Source organism: Saimiri boliviensis, chromosome 9 (assembly GCF_048565385.1).
Source record: "Saimiri boliviensis isolate mSaiBol1 chromosome 9, mSaiBol1.pri, whole genome shotgun sequence".
NCBI classification, from domain to species: domain Eukaryota; kingdom Metazoa; phylum Chordata; class Mammalia; order Primates; family Cebidae; genus Saimiri; species Saimiri boliviensis.
In genome coordinates this window covers 121,799,655-121,817,403 of record NC_133457.1, presented here as the reverse complement: position 1 = coordinate 121,817,403, position 17,749 = coordinate 121,799,655, and the positions used below count along the sequence as shown (strand labels likewise).

Genomic DNA, 17,749 nt, shown 5'->3' with positions numbered 1-17,749 from the left:
ATTACAGGTGCACACCACCACGCCCGGCTAATTTTTGTGCTTTTAGTAGAAACAGGGTTTTACCATGTTGGCCAGGTTGGTCACAGTCTCCTGACCTCAGGTGATCCATCTGCCTCAGCCTCCCAAAGCTCTGGGATTACAGGCGTGAGCCACTGTGCCCAACCAAAATGATCCCTTTTATGTTAGGTGTATTTTACTAGGGTATTGTTGTTTTATTTGGCTAAGAAGCATCTGTCTGTGGAGGAGTGATAATGGCCAAGTCCCTCTGTCCCTCTGAATCCTCAGTATCCTCATCAGCAAAATGGGTGCTTTGACGGAACCCATGTCGTGGGTGGTTGTGCCCATTATACCTGCCAATCCTTGGGGCTCTGCCAAGGTACTGACGCGCTGCCACTGGGAGGTCTGAAGGTCTCGTGCAGATGAAGCACCTGACCTTGGGCCTCCCAGAATGTGCACTCAGGAGATGCTGGGCACCATTTGATGATCTCAAGACAATCTTAGCCAAGTGCCCACACTTATGGGGGTGCTCAGCGAGTGTCCTTTCCTTGGAAGGCCCCAGACAGGTCCATATGGCTTTTGTTCACGAGGCCTGTTCCTGGTATTCTCATTCAGGATAACACATCAGTCTCAAGCATGTCAGACTTTAAGCTCTCGTAAGCTGGTCTGAGCAATTGGGAACTCTACATTTAATTCTGCTATCTAATTTCAAATGTCCCTGCTCTTACGAGTGCAAAAGCAGCATAATTTTTAATTAGTGGGTAAACAGCAAATAATGAATGACAGTAAGTGGACACCACTGTTAATTAAAAATCCATGGTTGATAAAAACCCATTTGGTCCATGCATTTAACCCCGTCTATCAGGTCCCCGCGAAAAGTCGTGTAACCCAACCCACCACACCATCTGCTTTCAGCTATTATTTCTTAGTTAGGACTTTTTTAGAGGAAGAGAAAGAGGAGGAGGAAGCAAAGAAAATCCAACATCTACTCCAAGAGCTGGCTGGAGAAAATGTCATGGAATCATTTCCAGTTGGTTCATTTTGTTTTTGCAACCTTGAAGTTGAGGCTTCACGCATGGCCAAGAGGGGACATGACGCTCTGCTCCGGGGTGTTCCTCGAGAGGTGCCCGGCGTTCCTTCGTGTTTGTGTGTATGTGTTCCGAATGCAGCAACACTTCGTTGTATCTCAGTCTCCTGACATAATTAAATCCCAATTCCTCACAGAAAAACAAGATCAACTAAAATGCACTCAGCAGAAACACAGGATCTGAGGATTCATGACAAAACACCACGTCAAGGGCCATCTAGTCTCGGTGCCTTCAAGGAGCGTGCAGGGGGAGGAAAAGAAAAGCAAAGCCTTGTTTTCTTCTGAACAGAAAAGCATTTCCTCAAGAGCCTGAGTTTTGTGGAAACAGTGACAAGATCATTTGCAGGGCCCATTCTCTACTTTACTCTGAAACGTGAGCTTGATTTTCCTACCAGGCAAATACTGCTGATGTCTTTTGATCCTTTTCCCCGCTCTGCTTTCATCCATTCCCCCAAATCAACACTTTTGGACAGGTTTCACTGACACTGGAGATGTTCAAATTAACCTGCAGAATTGAATCCAGCGAACCCAATGTCTTTCTAAGAAGGGAATTGCAGAAGCCCCCAAATGCACGAGGTGTCGACTCTGACATGCGCCCACGAGCTAGGGATCCTGGCGGGTTGTATGGGCACCTGGCCCAACGTTGGTGCCTATCCACGCACTACCACATCCTGCCACAAGTTCCTGCCAATTAGACGTGCCAGGTGAACACAGAACCACCACAGCCTCTCTTTCAAGGCCTCACTGGCACTTCACTGACTCCGCATAGCGGCCCCGAGGGCCAGTGGGTAGCGCGGGGACACCTTGGCCTGGGCTGGCTGGCTATTTGTTTTCATTTCTCCTATTTGGCTGATTAAAGCAGGATGAACCCCGATTACAACAGGGACCTAGGGCTACACCAGCATTTGTTCTCACGCCTTCGTCTATTCGGTCGGCGAGCGTTTCGTGGCTGCCCTGGGTTTTAGCCCATCTCCCAGTCAGCCCCTTATGTGCTCGCCGGGGATGCAGGACAAGCACCTGTGAGGCTGTCCAACAATCTGGGCTCACATCCTGGCTTTGCCACATCTGGGTGGCACGCGCCCCGTGGAAGCTGAGCCCATCTCTGAGCTGAGCCGGTTTCTCTGCCCATGAGAGGAAGATAACGCTAACACCATCTCCAGGGTTATTGCAAAGGTCAGACGGGAACAATGTATAAAAGTGCAAGGGTTGCACACCCAGTTCCCAGGACCTGCTGCTGTCATCCCCTCGTCATCATCAGCATCACTCCTGCCTTCTCAGCTGATCACTGGGGACCCCAAAGTCTCCAGATGCAACCCCCAACCTCAAGGGAACTGAGGAATCTGCTCTGCCTCCTTTTCCTAAGTACCCCTGGGGCACAGAGAGTTTGGGGCCAGGCAGCTCCAAGGAGACAGTGGGGAGCCCTCAGCTTCCCTGAACCCCTGCTGGAAGGTCTGCCTGCGAGGCCGGGAAAGGGCAGATCATGCCATCTGATCCCTTCGAAATTCGGCTCCCAACTCCTCCCAGGGCCTCCTGAAGTTTCTGCCAGGGCCCCCCATCCCCTGGCCTGGAGTCCTAAGACTCAGCCTCTGCTGACCCACTCCAGCCACAGGCTCAGTGGGAGGAGCCGTGCTTGGAAGCCTCTCTGCAGGAGCTGGACCTCCCAGGTCGGGCCGGTGCCCCCCAAGCACAAGCACAGCCCGTGGCTGTGGTATTTGGACACAGCTCACCACCATCTGGGCCGTCTCAAGCCCGACAGCCCTGAGTAGCGGTGACGGTTTCTGGGAGAGCTGCTACTCTCTAGCAGCTGAAGGTCTTGGCACCCTCACCTCTAATCAGCCCTAGAAGAGATCGTGAGCAGCCCCACACTGGGGCTTGACTTGTCTCCAGAACCAGCCAAGCACATCTGGGGGTCACTCCAGAGGACCTGGGGCCTGCGCTGTGGTACCTGCTTCCCCTGTCCATCTTCCTGTGCCCATCTTCCCCTGCCCATCTTCCCCTGCCCATCTTCCTGTGTCCATCTTCCCCTGTCCATCTTCCCCTGCCCATCTTCCCCTGTCCATCTTCCCGTGTCCATCTTCCGGGCACCTTCTGCCCTAAGGCTAATTCCTTCCCTGGGGTCCTGGCTTAGGGACAGGCCCTGGAGAAGGGCAGGGCCTGCATTATTTGGCCCCAGGCCTCGACCCAGGCCTGCAGCGGCCACGTAATCTTTCACTTGCCACACGCCCACTGAGCACCAAGTAGATAGCAGGTGCCCAGCACCAGTGAGGCCTGAAGCGAGTGACCTCAAGGGGCCTAGTCTGTGCTGGGAGAAGCCAGCAGTCCTGGAGCTCCTTGGTGGAGGGGAGTGGTCTGCTCTGGGGATGGGCTGGGGTCCCACTGTCCCCAGCACCCTGGGTCATGAGTCCAGAGTGTCCTTTGTCCTGGAGTGTGGGTCCTTCAGCCACCAGCCTGTGGGACCCATCCACGGCTGTCGAGCCCATGGAAGGTCTGGGCTTCCAGGAGTCTGCTCCACGCAGTGGAATTCTCAGAGCCTCCCAGCCCCAGAATCCAGGATGGTCTCCACCTAGGAGGCTTGGATTCCAGGGTGATCACATCTGAGAACCCAGGAAGAGATGCGTTGGGGAGGCTGACTCTAGGAGTCTCAATATGGGGAGCCCATCACTGTCTCCAGAACTGGGGACTCCCTGCCTGGCTCTCTGTGGCCACAGTGGGGTTGGGGTGTTCCTGGGGCATGCTGGGGTCTTACCCAGGTCTGTCTGCTTTGCAGCTCACGTCATACAGGCAGCTGGGGAAGCTGGGGACGGCCGCCTGCACTGGGAACCCCGCTGCCAGCCGGCCTTGCCAGATAGAGCAGCCAGCACTGCGATCTTGCCCCCACGCCTCAGTGGGATCTGGATCTCCACAGGGTAAGACCTCAGGTCATCCTAACCATGGGCCCCTGGGCTGGGAGACTTCTACCTCTCTGAGACTCAGTGACCAATCTTTGAAATGGGCATAATTCAGTTGGTTATTCAGAGGCCTGCTGCCTGCCAGGCTAGTGGCGACTCTTGCCTCTCCTCCCAGAGTGCAACAGAGGCAGGGTCTGTGTTGGGCATCACGTCCACGGACAAAATCCATTCAATACCTTGAGCTCCTGTTATTCAAACCTACAATGAGCTGAGCACCCAGGGTCTGCATTGGGACGTGCACTGAACATGTGAACACACGAAGGAATAATATCAGCTTGAGCTCACACTAAGCTCTGCAGTGAATGAAATGAAACCAAGGATGTGACCGCAAGACCCGCAGAGTTCTTTAGAGAGTGATCGGGGAGGCTTCTTGGAGGTGGTGACATCAGCTGAGAGCTAAAAGGAGAGGAATCAGCCATCTAGAGAGCCAGGAAAGAGCCAGGCAGGGGGCAGCTGGTACAAAGGCCCTGGGGCAGGAAGCGGCAGGCCCGGGAGAGCCTGGCTGCGCCCATCTCATTCTGTCTAACCTGACAGGCTCACTCGACATTTCAGAGGCCCAGTCGCTGCTTTGCGGCCAATGGACTTTGCATTCTCCACACTCTGTGGTGCACAAACTTTATAGCAGCCAGCCGGGTCCCCACTCCTGGGGCAGGGATCCAGAAAAGGGAGGCTATGACCGCTCCACTCCTGGCACATTCCTCCCTCCCTCATCGTCCCCTCCAGGCCAGTCCCACTCTGGGGTCAAGGACTGGCGTCTCTGTGTCCTTCCTGTACCTCCTGAGGTCAGGCAGAAACTCGACTGCCAAACATCTGCCAGAGCTTTGGGTGGAGGAAGGGGACGTGAGTTCTGCAAGGCCACTTTGAACACGTTTCCAGGCTTGGCCAGGCTGCACGCAGCCCCCTCGCCCATGGCGCAGTCCAGGGGGGATCCAGGAACCCACTGACCAGGGTCACCCTGAGTCACAACTGGGGTGCAAGAAGGGGAGACGTTGGTTGCAGGCTGCTCTTACCCCAAGATTTTGACATTCTGCAACAGTTCTAAGAAATTTCTTCTAGAACTTTCCTCCTAGAAAGTTCCCTGTCATGCTCTCCAGACTGACCTTGCTGCTTCCTGGGAGTGGGAAAGGGCCCAGAGCCTGGGATCCACAGAGAGGTCAGTGTGACCTGCATTGTCCCCTTAGGCAAGAGGCCTTGTCTGAGACCCTCAAGGCTGTGGCTCAGCCCTCCCCATTTTTAAGTACGTATACTAGTATTTACTTATTCTCTGTAAACCAACTTGCTTTTATTTACTAAAATGTATTCATTTATTTTTACAGCTTTATTGAGGTATAATTGGCATACATTGACAGTGTAATGTGATTATTTTTAAAGAAAATGTAATATTATCCCAGATATGGGGACCAGAGCCACTTGTCATAAATTAAAGGTAACTGTAAAATTAAAAACAAAACAATATAAATCCTCTCTAGATCTGTCACCGACCCGAGGCTCTGAGCCACTCTCTCTGGGAGAAAAGGGAGGTTGGCATTGAAGACACAGTAGCTCTGACCAGAAAATTTCCCCTTAACGTTATCACAAAGATGGAAGAAAAGAAAAGGGAATTATTTCCTTTCGGGGTGGTAACACATTTCCTCTGCTCCAACGGCGCTGGTACAAAAAATATCAAGAAAATAGGCCAGGTGCGGTGGCTCACACCCGTAATTCCAGCACTATAGGAGGCTGAGGCAGGCAGATTGCTTGAGGTCAAGAGATTGAGACCAGCCTGGCCAACATGGCAAAACCCCATCTCTACTAAAAATACAAAAAAATTAGCTGGGCATGGTGGTGCACGCCTGTAATCCCAGCTACTCAGGAGACTGAGGCAGGAGAATCACTTGAATCCAAGAAGCAGAAGTTGCAGTGAGCCAAGATTACACCACTGCACTCCAGCCTGGGTGACAAAGTGAGAGTCTGTCAAGAAAAAGAAAAAGAAAGAGAAAGAAAGAAGAAAGAGAGAGAGAAAAGAAAGAAGGAAAGAAAGAGAGAGAAAGAAAGAGAAAGAAAGAAAAAGAAAGAGAGAAAGAAAGAGAAAGAAAGAAAAGAAAGAGAGAGAGAGAGAAAGGAGCGAGGGAGAGAGGAAGGGAAAATAGCAGTACAAGGGAGTACCTGTTTAGAGTAAAATCATGAGGAGGGTGCCTCCCCTGAATTCACCCACCACTCACCCCACCTGCACCCTCAGTGGGAAGTCCCAGAGGCCCCCTCTGCCCCATCCCAGAGCTGACAGTGGGTCTAGGAGTCATTTCGCTTTCTTCTCCCTCCAACCTCTTCCCCTGGATCAGTCTGCATCACCAGCAAATAGAGTCTGGCCCAAGTCCAGCCCACTTCCCATTTTGTAAATAAAGCTTTATTGGCACACAACCATGCCCTTTCATGTACATATCATCTATAGCTGCATTAGCTCTATGATGGCAACTTTGAGTGGTTGCAGCAGAAACCATCCAGTCCACAGAAACAGAAATATTTATTATCTGGCCCTTTACAGAAAAAGTTTGCCAACTCCTGGTTTATATCTACAAGCCCTGTCACAGGCAAGGATGAGACCAGGTCAGAGGAGTGAACCTAGAGAAGCGGGGGACAGCGGAGACAGGACGGGCCACCGTCACTCCTCAGCACCGCTCACCCCTCCCTCCGTTCACTCAGCAAGGACAGGCCAGGTGCCCGGAGTCCACTGCGGGAGGACGCAGGCAGGGCCTCCCGGAGCTGCCGGGCCAGTGGGTCTCCAGATGGCTGCAAAAGGGCCTCCAGCAGGGCGATTCGGATTGAATGAAAGAACGAACCAGAAGGCTTGTGTTCAGGCCACGAGGCATCCAGTGCAAGGCCCCCAGCCCCACGGGTGGCTGACTCAGGGCAGTGAGGGGCACTGAGGCTGGAGGGTCCCGGGCCTAAGTTGGGGGAGGCTGGGTATGGGGAGGGGGGACAGAGAGCCACCCAGAGCGGAGAGGGGCTCGCGCGCTGTTCCCTCCGCACTCAGCGCGTCTCCTCCCACCCCTGCAGCTGCGAGGTGCGCCCAGGCCCAGAGTTCCTGACCCGCGCCTACACCTTCTACCCCAGCCGGCTCTTCCGAGCCCACCAGTTCTACTACGAGGACCCCTTCTGCCGGGAGCCTGCCCACTCGCTGCTCGTCAAGGGCAAAGTCCGCCTGCGCCGGGCCTCCTGGGTCACCCGGGGCGCCACCGAGGCCGACTACCACCTGCACAAGGTGGGCATCGTCTTCCACAGCCGCCGGGCCCTGCTCGACGTCACCGGGCGTCTCAATCAGACCCGCGCCGGCCGGGACTGCGTGCGGCGGCTGCCCCCGGCCCGGGCCTGGCATCTGGGGGCGCTGTACGGGCTGCGGAGCGCCCGGGCCCCGGGGGACTGCCTGGAGGCGCTGGGCCTCACCATGCACGAGCTCAGCCTGGTCCGCGTGCAGCGCCGTCGGCAGCCGCAGCCCCGGGCGGCACCCCGGCTGGTGGAGGAGCTGTACCTGGGGGACATCCACACCGACCCGGCCCAGAGGCGGCACTACCGGCCCACCGGCTACCAGCACCCGCTGCAGAGCGCACTGGTGAGTGGGGGGCCTCGGGGGCGGGGGCGAGCTCGGAGCCCAGCCCCGCAGCTCTGCACGATCTGGGCCCGGCCAGGGCTCCGGCTGCCCCGCTCTCATCACCGCCCCTTCCCACTCTGGTCCGCGTGCCTCAGGACACTGGCGCACCCTGTTCACGCTGCTGGAGACATCTTGTCTCAGCCTGGACAAGGCCGGCGGGCCTCTGGTAGGCCTTCCCACGCTAGTCCTCCCAGCCCCTGGCCTCATGGGCACTGCAGGATCTCATTTCTGCCCCTGCTGGGCGTAGAGGCTCGGGCAGGTGTCCCTCCCTTGGTTCTCAGCTGAAATTTCCGTTCCAGTCCCCATTCTGCCGTTCCCTGTTTCCCACGAGTGACCTTGCCAGCTCTCTGCCTGCTCTGAGGCTCTGTTGGTGACTTGTTTATTGCTTCTGCCTTTGGCGCTAGCTAGGTCCTTCACAAGGGGCAGGCCACAGGGGGCACCGAGCACTCGTCAGGCCTACGATCAGGACCAACAAATGTAGTGGGTGAATTAGGGAGAGGGCAGCTTTCCTCCAGGGCTCTGCTGGGGCCGCGCACACCAGCCCAGATGCCACCCCCTCAAAATCTCCGTGTGAGCCTCACGCTGACCTAGCAGCAGAGCCACTGGAGCACCGTCCCCTGCCCACTCCCATACTAGATGGTGAGGTCACGGCCTGGGTTTCTTGTGAGAGGGCCGAGAGGGACCTAGCAGGCCTGAGTGGAGCCCAGGGTTCTGCATTACCAGCAGCTGGCCAGGGTATGGGGAGGCTGCACTCTAAAGGGAACCACCTCTCTTTGACATGTCCCCCGAGACTCCGACATGAATTTCATTTAAGCTGATTAACCTAGATTTTAGATGAAGCCACTGCACACATACCATCCTAATTTGGGGAGAATCTAGTAGCCTCCCCACCCTCTGCACACACACACTTTATTTATTTATTATTTATTTATTTATTTATTTTTCCTCCTGATGAGGAAACAGAAACGTGACTTTATCTGTGTAATGGCTCTGGCACATAGCTTAGAGCCTGGCTTTAAAGGGTGGGGACTTAGGACCTTCCCAGTGTCCAAGACCCCTCCAGTGGCTGGGACCCCTCCTCAGAAAATCTGTTTTTAAAAGCAAAGGGGAAAATACATGGGATTGAAATGAAAACCAGTTCTATTAAAATAGCTGCCCAAGTCTTAAAACATTAATTTGTGATATAGAAAAATGACAACTATGAATTCTTTATTTGCCCTCATTCCAAAGCAGGGATGACAGCAAACCATGTTTTAAACCTTGTTTCGTCACCTTCAAAAGCACCAGAGAAGAAATGTCTTTTCTCACCCCTCTGTCACCTTAAAAGTTTGCTGGTTCTCGATTTGTTTCTGCTCTGCAGAAAACCATTTGCCGCAAGTCACAGCTAGCATCCCAGTGCCCACAATGCTGTTGGCGAGATACTAGTGACAAAGTCAAGGGTTCTGCTGATGCTACTGGGGCTCGCTGCCTATATTTACAATGAGAAGAAATGCGAACTTTTATTCGTTAAAGGATGGTGAACATGAAGTTGAGGTTTACATTCCAAATTAAAAACTTCGGGGCCAGGCACCGTGGCTCACACCTGTAATCCCAGCACTTTGGGAGGCCAACATGGGCGGGTCGTGAAGTCAAGAGATGGAGACCATCCTGGCCAACCTGGTGAAACCCTGTCTCTACTAAAAATACAAAAATTAGCTGGGCATGGTGGGGAGCATCTGCAGTCCCAGCTACTCATAAGGCTGAGGCAGGAGAATCACCTGAACTCAGGAGGCAGTGAGCCAAGACCACACCACTGCACTTCAGCCTGGGTGACAGAGCAAAACTGTCTCAAAAAAAAAAAAAAAAAAAAAAAAAACCTTCTGTACAAGGCCCCTAATGCATACTTCTTGAGCAGATGGGAGGGAGGATGGATGAATGGGGATGGATGGATGGATGGATGAGTTCAGCATCCCCAGGCAGTCCTCTTGGAGGTCTCAGGCCATCTTCATGTTATTCAGCATGTATTTGTTGCCTACTGTGTACTAAACACACTCAAGGAACTAAACCAGATGAGGCAACTTCTCTCCCCTGGGAGCAGCCACTTGTCACTGTCCCAACGCAGGAGCACTATGGATCAGACAGACCCGAAGCCTGTCTGCCTTCCTCCCCTTCCCCCACCCCCTCCTCCAAACACAGGATCTGGGCAGCAGAGGAAGAGCATGACTCGAAGTTCTCATAATCAGAAAATCAGCCTCAGAATTCTTTTTATGCCCTCAAATTATTCCCTTTTTGGCAACCAGTGTTCTAGGCTGGTCTGGCGTTAATCCTACTTAGTTCAGAGAAGGTGCTAGTGGTGAGTCGATTAGCAACCCCCTACTACCTCATTAGGAGGGAAAGCTGCTCTGAATGTGGAGAGGACAGAGCCCAGGGGCTGCAGGGGCTGACAATTTCATTCATCCCCAGGCTGGACTCTGGGGTCATGACTGTTCCTGCCCTCCCTGCTGCCTGGCCAAGCTCGGTGGCCAGTCCAGCCTGAAATGTGATTGAGAAGTAAAACACACAGAAATAATGCAGAGATGCATAGTGCCAGATGTACAGACATTAAATTAAAGGTCCACTCACCAATGGCCCCTCTCCTTGGAAAAAAAAAGACAAAGAAAGAAAAGACAGATAATTTCAAAGAAGGAACTGCTGCAGAGTAAAGCCCAAGTCACGAATCAGTTGTTGCCTTAAGCTCTCTGGGCCCACGCCTTGCCCACGGCCCAACTAGACAGTAAACATGAAGATTTTTAGAAGCTAATTTAAAACCAATTTGATCCCCAAATTCATTGCCTGGATATAGAATCCCAATCAATCAGCCACCACTCGACCAAAATCATCTGAGCCTGGTGTCACCTCTGGGGGTTAATTAGAAACTGTTATGTGCTGTTTGAGAAATAACTTTATATAACAGGCTTAAACCAGTAAGAGTTTGGTTTCTGCACAAGCGTGAATTCTGCCAGCTGGGGCCCTTGTTCATTAACATGTGAGACTCCAGACCTCTGCAGAAAGACGCCCAGAAGATTTCCGATGGAGATGCCAACGTTTCCTCACCTTCAAAAGCACCAGAGAAGGAAATGCTTTTTCTCACCCCTCTTTCACCTTAAAAGTTTGCTGGTTCTCAATTTGTTTCTGCTCTGCAGAAAACCACTTGCCACAAGTTACAACTAGCATCCCCTAATGTCCTATCTGCAGAGAATATCTTTTTGTTTGTTTGTCTTTTGTGGTGAGGAAGGATAGCTCTGGGATTATTTTGCTGTAATGCATTATGTCCGCTCAATATACATGAGTGTGACAGCAGTGGGAATGTGGGTTAAAATGCCAAAATCAGACTCTTGTCAGGCAGCATCCCAGCCACCAATACTCCAGCGAACTCCAGCAAGCTTGCTTGCTCCTGTCACAGACATTTTTGCAGCCATTTGCTAGCATTTCAGAGAACTGTCAAACCCTCTGAGCCCAAATCCCTATACCAAAGCCAATATGCTCTCCCATATTATATAAATCAAGGAAACATCAGGTTCATTATAGAAATAATAAGAGCTTATAAAATGTGATAAACCACCCCCCCCAAAAAAAAAAAACTGTTCTCAGTCATTCAGTATTTTTTTTCTAACCCAGAACTTCTAAAGGCCACTTGTTTGGCATGAAACTTCCTCAGCAGTGCTCTGTGGAAATCTTTTGTGTTTTTTTCCGAGAAAAAAAAATCTATTGGAGCTGATTTCTCAAAATGCCCCCTTCCTGTGCCTGTCCTGCCTAGACCCCAACTCCAAGTTTCCTTCTGGAACGGCAACAGCAGGAGATGTTTGCTTGTCCCCACATCAGCTTTGACAAGTTCCAAGGCCATTTACCTTCCAGAACGGTACTCTGGACTAAAGTCTGGGCAGCAGCTTCTTTTTAGAAATAAAGTAAGAAGAAGAAGAAGGGGAAGAAGAGAAAGAAGGAGGAGGAGGAGGAGGAGGACGATGAAGAGGAGGAGAAAGAGAAGAAGAAAGAGAAGGAAAAAGAAGGAAGAAGTCTGTATCTGGCTCCTTTTTGGCATCTACTGAGCTTTTTCACTCCAAAATGCAGACTACTCCCACGCAATTTGGTTTAGCATCTGTTTCCTGTTGACGTGTTTTACTGTAAACCCAGCTCATTAGCGTTTGTAAGGCAGAAACAACTGTAAATAAGGGCAAAGATAGAGGAAAACCAACTCACAGCCTGGGACAAGTGCGGGTGCGGCTGGTTTTCCCCACAACAAATAACATGAGAATGAACATCTTTGAGCCACAGCTCTTTACGAGTTTTCAACTATCTCCTTCCCACAGGCTTAAGCAATGGGCTTCTAAAGACATAATTGGTTTTTTGTTTCGTTTTTGTTTTTGAGAAGGTGTCTTGCTTTGTCCCCCAGGCTGGAGTGCAAGGGTATAATCTCGGCTCACTGCAACCTCCACCTCTCAGGTTCAAGCAATTCTGCCTGTCTCCCAAGTAGCTGGGATTACAGGTGTGCGCCATCACACCTGGCTACTTTTTGTATTTTTAGTAGAGATGGGATTTCACCACATTGGTCAGGCTGGTCTTAAAGTCCTGGCCTCAAGTGATCCATCCACTTTGGCCTCCCAAAGTGCTGGGATTACAGGTGTGCGCCACCGCGCCCAGCCCAGAAATATTTTGATGGCTTTGATCCTTGTTACCATATTCACTTTCCATGGGGTAGGTAGAGCAAATGATGCTCACTTTCCACTGTGAGATTTCTAAAGCAAAAATATAGGGAAGATGTAACCTGCTAGGAGCCTTTTGGCAGAGAAGAGTCGGGGCTCAGACAGCCAGGCATAAGCCAGGCTGCATTTCAGCTGGTCTCTGCCACTTCCAGGCTGGACAACCCGGGCAGCCCAGCAGGCCCTCTGAGTCTTAGTTACCTCAGCTATAACATGTACCAGTTGCCCAGAAAGTGCTTAGCATGGCTTCCGGCACTTCGGAAACATCTAGAAGGGTGAGATGGGAAAAAGATCAACTTTAACTGTCAAATTTCAGGACCAAACAGACCGGGCACGAGCAAGGACAAATTCTCTCAGGTCCAAGATGAAGGCCCACCTTCATTTTTCATTTATTCATACAATCAATACGTGCTTGCTGTGAGCCAAGCCCTGTGCGGTGGGGGTGGGGAGCACAGAGAGACGGTCCTGGCTTTCTAGGGCTTTTCAGAACCGTAAGGCATAATGCATTACAGTCTGATGAGGAGTGAGGAGTAGAAAGAAGAGAGTCTCAGGGGGTGGAATGAGGAAGATGAGGGTGATGGGACAGCCCTGAGGCCCACCTTTCATGGGGGCATCTGGGAAAGCTCCCTCTGGTGCCCGGCTGAGACCTAAGGGTTGAGAAGGAGCTGGCAGGTGGAAGGGACAGCAGGAGAGCCACGGCCTGGAGAGGCCGAGGCTGACTTCCATCAAGGGATAGCAAAGAAGCCCTCCTGGCTGAAGACAGAGAATGGGGAGAGAAAGGAGGGAGGTCTAGGCTGCGCCTCAGCCTGCCTTGACACCCCCTACAGAGCTGGGGTTCCTTTCCAGGCTGCACCCCAACTTCGCCATGTGAGACAACCACTGTTTTTCTGTTTGTCTTTTGCCAGCACCACGTGCAACCGTGCCCGGCCTGTGGCCTCATTGCCCGCTCCGATGTGCACCACCCGCCAGTGCTGCCGCCCCTGCTGGCCCTGCCCCTGCGCCTGGGTGGCCGATGGGTCAGCTCGGGGTGTGAGGCGCACCCAGCAGTTCTGTTCCTCACCCGGCTCTTTGCTTTCCATGCGCGCAGTCGCTCCTGGGAAGGGTATTACCACCACTACTCAGACCCTGCCTGCCGGCAGCCCACCTTCACCATGTATGCCGCTGGCCGCTACACCAGGGGCACGCCATCCACCAGGGTCCGTGGTGGCACCGAGCTGGTGTTTGAGGTCACACGGGCCCATGTGACCCCCATGGACCAGGTCACCACGGCCATGCTCAACTTCTCAGAGCCAAGCAGCTGTGGAGGCCCGGGGGTCTGGTCTGTGGGCTCTGAGCGGGATGTCACAGCCACCAACGGGTGCCTGCCACTGGGCATCCGGCTCCCACACGTGGAGTATGAGCTCTTCAAGATGGAGCAAGACCCCCTTGGGCGAAGCCTGCTCTTCATTGGACAAAGGCCCACCGATGGGTCAAGTCCCGATACCCCAGAGAAACGCCCCACCTCCTACCAAGCACCCCTGGTGCTCTGCGGTGGGGAGTCCCCGCGCCACAGCCCATTGCTGCAAAAGCACTCCAGCACAGGGGGCCTTCGTGTAGCCCCCCTCCCGCTTCTGCCCCTAGTTCTGGGGCTGGCCTGCCTCCACTGGCCATGACAGTGGACTTGACATCAGGATGGTGGCTCTGGACACCCGTCTGACCCTTCAGGCTCCCTCCTGGCAGCTGTAGGGAAGGACCCATTCTCCTCTGCTCCGTCATGGACAATGCCCAGCACCCCCGCGCCCCACGTGGTTCAGGCCATGAGCTCCACACCTGCAAAGGCTATATCACATCCCGCGGCCCGGGTCCCCAGCCTCGTGCTTGGACGCAGCAGGGAGCTTCATTGCTACGTGAGTTTCTAAAGATCACTCCCAATTTTCTACCCTCCTCATCCTTGGCAGGTGCCGACAGGTGCAGGTAGGGGGCCACACAGAACGCCCCCATCCCACGCTCCCCACGGTTCTTCCCGTCCGGACCTGACCCTTGGGATTCGAAGACGGGAGCAAGGGGAGACCTGAGGTTCTGCCTGGCGATGGGGCCGACTGTGCCGCCAAGTTTGTAGGCTGTTGTTGAAAGATGATTAATTTCAATTTAGCAGTACAATCTCTAAGTCGTGCCATGAATTAAAGATGCCACTTCGGGCTCTCAGTGCTTCTCAGCTTCCTAGCGAAGGGCTCGTGTCTTTGGGGGCAGCTCAGCTTTCCTCAGTCCTCACTGCTGGCATTCGCCTACATCTGCCTGTGCTTCTGCGAGTTAGACCTCAAGCTGCCAGCACTGCGTGTGGATAAATCCAGTTCTCCCGGGCCAGCACGAGAGTGAAGAGGACTCCCATCTGAGCTGGGAAGTGTGGTCTCCCCAGAGCAGGCTGCGGCTTCTGAGCCTCCCTGGCCCATGAGAACACCAGCATGCGCCAGGCTGGCTGCTGGGGGCAGGTCTTTGAAGGGAAGGGGCGTTTCCAGCCTTCTGAGAGTAATGAATAGTAATCACAGCAGTAACACTAACAGGCTCTGCATTTCGCCCTGCCCAGCTGTCCTCGGTTGCCAAGACTTCCTGTGCTTGCCTGACAAAGGAAGAGAACCAGGGGATGTGTATCTTTAGGGCCACCCAAGGGGAGAGGTCGGGCTCGTCAGGCCACATGGCAACATCTGGGCAGCTCCACCTTGCCCAGCCTCCTTGCCATGGTCCTAATATATTGGTGTCCTGCACAGAGGGGACTGTCATCATAGTGGGGACAGGCTGTGCCCCTCCAGGGACTCTGCCCATGTTCCCAGGGCCTCATCTGTACACTGTGAAATTAACTGGCATCCGAGTGGGCCCAAGAGTTTTCAGGACTGGGGTTGATGACTCACCCCTCCTTCCTCCTCCTGATCCCTATCTCTAGCTGTTATCACTGATTTTGAACAATTGTCTGTGAGGTTAATGATGCTTTCAGAGGGAAGCCCTTGTCTTCCCTGAGACTGTATGGGGTTCAATCAGTCCGCTGAAACTGCTCCCACTTATTACCCATTCTTCTTTTAAAAAAAAAAAAAAAAAAAAAAAAAAAAAAAAAAAAAAGCCTACCAAGTTAATATTCTCTGTAGGTCTCAGCCAGCTACGAGTCTTGCTGGCATATTTACCAAGGTACAAGAAATAATTACATTATTTACGGTCTTAGACTACATCAGGGTGGGGGAGCTTCTGGGGGAGACAGCAGTGGGTGTAGATGATGTGTCCACGGCTGAGCAGGTCTTGTATCCAAGGCTTGAAGCAACCATGCCACCATTTATCATCAAATTTGAATCTTTTAATAAAATTAAACAGCCTGAAAAATATTCTTGCTGGTTATTAAAGTCAACCAAGGGGATTATGGTTCTAAAGAAAGGAAGTGGAGTGTCTTCCAGAGAATGTGTGAAAGAGAATAAAACCAATGGAGGTAAACCCAGCTCTCTCCGGTCTGTTCGTTTGCCACTGCCTGCCCCTCTGAAACCCCCCCAGGGGCTTCCACTGCACTCAGAATAAAGCCCAACTTCCTGCTCCTGTTGCCGGCAAGATTCAGCCACACCCCCCACGCCTCCCCACACCTGGCAGCACTGGGTCTTTTCTGTTTCTTGATCACAGGAGCTGTTGGTGCCTCAGGGCCTTTGTATAAGCTCTGCCTTTTGCTTAACATCTCTTCCCCAGACCTTCAGAAGCTTACCTCTTTCTTTTCAATCAAGTCTCAGACCAGATGTCACCTCCTGAAAATGTCACCATTACCATCCCAAAGAGCAGCCCCTTTTCCCTGGTCCCTCTGTCATTCCACTGCATCACAGTTGTACAGTCTTTGTCATGAAAACAGATCATTGTCGGAAGTGACCTTATTTGCCTAGAATGTAAGCTCCAGGGAAAACGACTTGGTTCTAACTTACTGCGGTCAAGGGTCCGGCGTGCCTAGTAGAAAGACCTTCAATAAATATGGCTGACTCCGCAAATGCTGGTGATCCCTGTTAAGCCTCACACGGAAACCCGTGAATGGGCCACCTCCATCCACCAGGTCAGCGAGAGGGGTGTGAGTCTCTGCATCTTACGCTCGAGGACACTAAGGCACAAAGAGGAGAAGAGGTAGGCTCCAGAGCCTGAGATCTGGGCCTCTATTTCACAGCTTGCGGGCTTGGGGTGTCCTCCTGACTCCTGGAGGGAATGGAATTCCTTGTTTTAGTTGCGGAAGGCAATTTAGCGTTGCCTGCAGGGACGTGGCATGAGCCTCCCTACTGAGGAGTGTATTGGGCAGGACAGCCGCTTCCTGAATCCCCTCGATTGGACTTAGTTGCTGTCTGCTCGCTGGGGCTTGTTAGTTTAGGGGCAGGTGATGCTACTAGGAGCTCTGAAGGCTGAGGGAAGGGCAACCATCCCTTTTCTCCTGGGCAGAAGCTCAGGGCTTCCAAGACTCTGGGCTGATAAAGGAAGGGGTCATTTCAGAGGCTGAGGGGCTGAGGAGACTCTCTGGGGACAGGGCCGGAGGCCACGGGTACCAAGCCTTCCTCCGGCCCTTTGCTCCTGCCCCTTAAGTCTCCGCCCTTCATGTAAATTGTGAGGGCGCTCTCATCCACAGAGGGGAGGGAAGCCCAGAGGCCTAGTGCAAGATAAAATTCATGTTCTCCATTGCATGTTCAGTCACGTTTAAAGTGAGGGGTGGGTGGGAAGCCCGTGCAGTTGATAATTTCATAACAAAACTCCCAGGAGAGCAAATGAGGCTTTTTCTCCCCTAAATAAAAAGTTGAAATTGTATACAGCCCTCAGAGGTCCATTAACTAACAGATGCTGGTTATCAGAACTTCTTTCTTTGCCTTTCTCTAAGCGTGTGTTTTTAATTTCCCAGCAGTGCTACCAGGCTGAGCAGCAGCACGTGGCTTGGTGACGCGGGCCTGCCAGCACTTGGCCCTAGTCTGTGCGTCCTCTCCTGGGGCACAGGTGACTCAGGCACAAGGGGCTGGAGCTTTCTGACGCAGAATGCAGCTCTGCATCAGGGCCGGCCAGGGCTGATTCATAGCCATTGGTGTCGCAAACCAAAGCCAAGCAGGGAGGAGCTGTTCCCACTTCCAGGGGGGACTTAACAGCAGCGGGCAGCCGCCAGCCTGCTCCTTCTCACACACACACAACCCCCTCAAATGGATGTCAGGATGAGCACAGATGACCTGTTGACGTTTCCTAAAGCCACCCTCCGAGCTTCCGGGCAGACCCTCCTCCTGCCCACATGGCACCGCTACCCTCCCCCTCAGCCACAGTGGCCTCCTTGCTCTCCTGCAATCCCATGGAACCTGGTCCCTCTCAAGGTCTTGGCTCCAGCTCTCCCTCACCTGGAACGTTCTGCCCACCTCACCCC

General features: G+C 53.0%; 1 protein-coding gene across 1 annotated transcript in view; it reads left to right on the top strand.

The window, feature by feature from the left end:
- Window positions 1–16,371, top strand: part of APCDD1L (APC down-regulated 1 like) — a 55,638-nt gene extending 39,267 nt beyond the window's left edge. The window contains exons 2-4 of the mRNA XM_010343149.3: window positions 3,852–3,990; window positions 7,066–7,618; window positions 13,278–16,371. Of these exons, the coding sequence (XP_010341451.2) occupies window positions 3,852–3,990; window positions 7,066–7,618; window positions 13,278–14,024 (1,439 nt within the window). The 3' untranslated portion in view covers window positions 14,025–16,371. The remainder of the gene's footprint in view (window positions 1–3,851; window positions 3,991–7,065; window positions 7,619–13,277) is intronic.
- The last annotated feature ends 1,378 nt before the right edge of the window (window positions 16,372–17,749 follow it).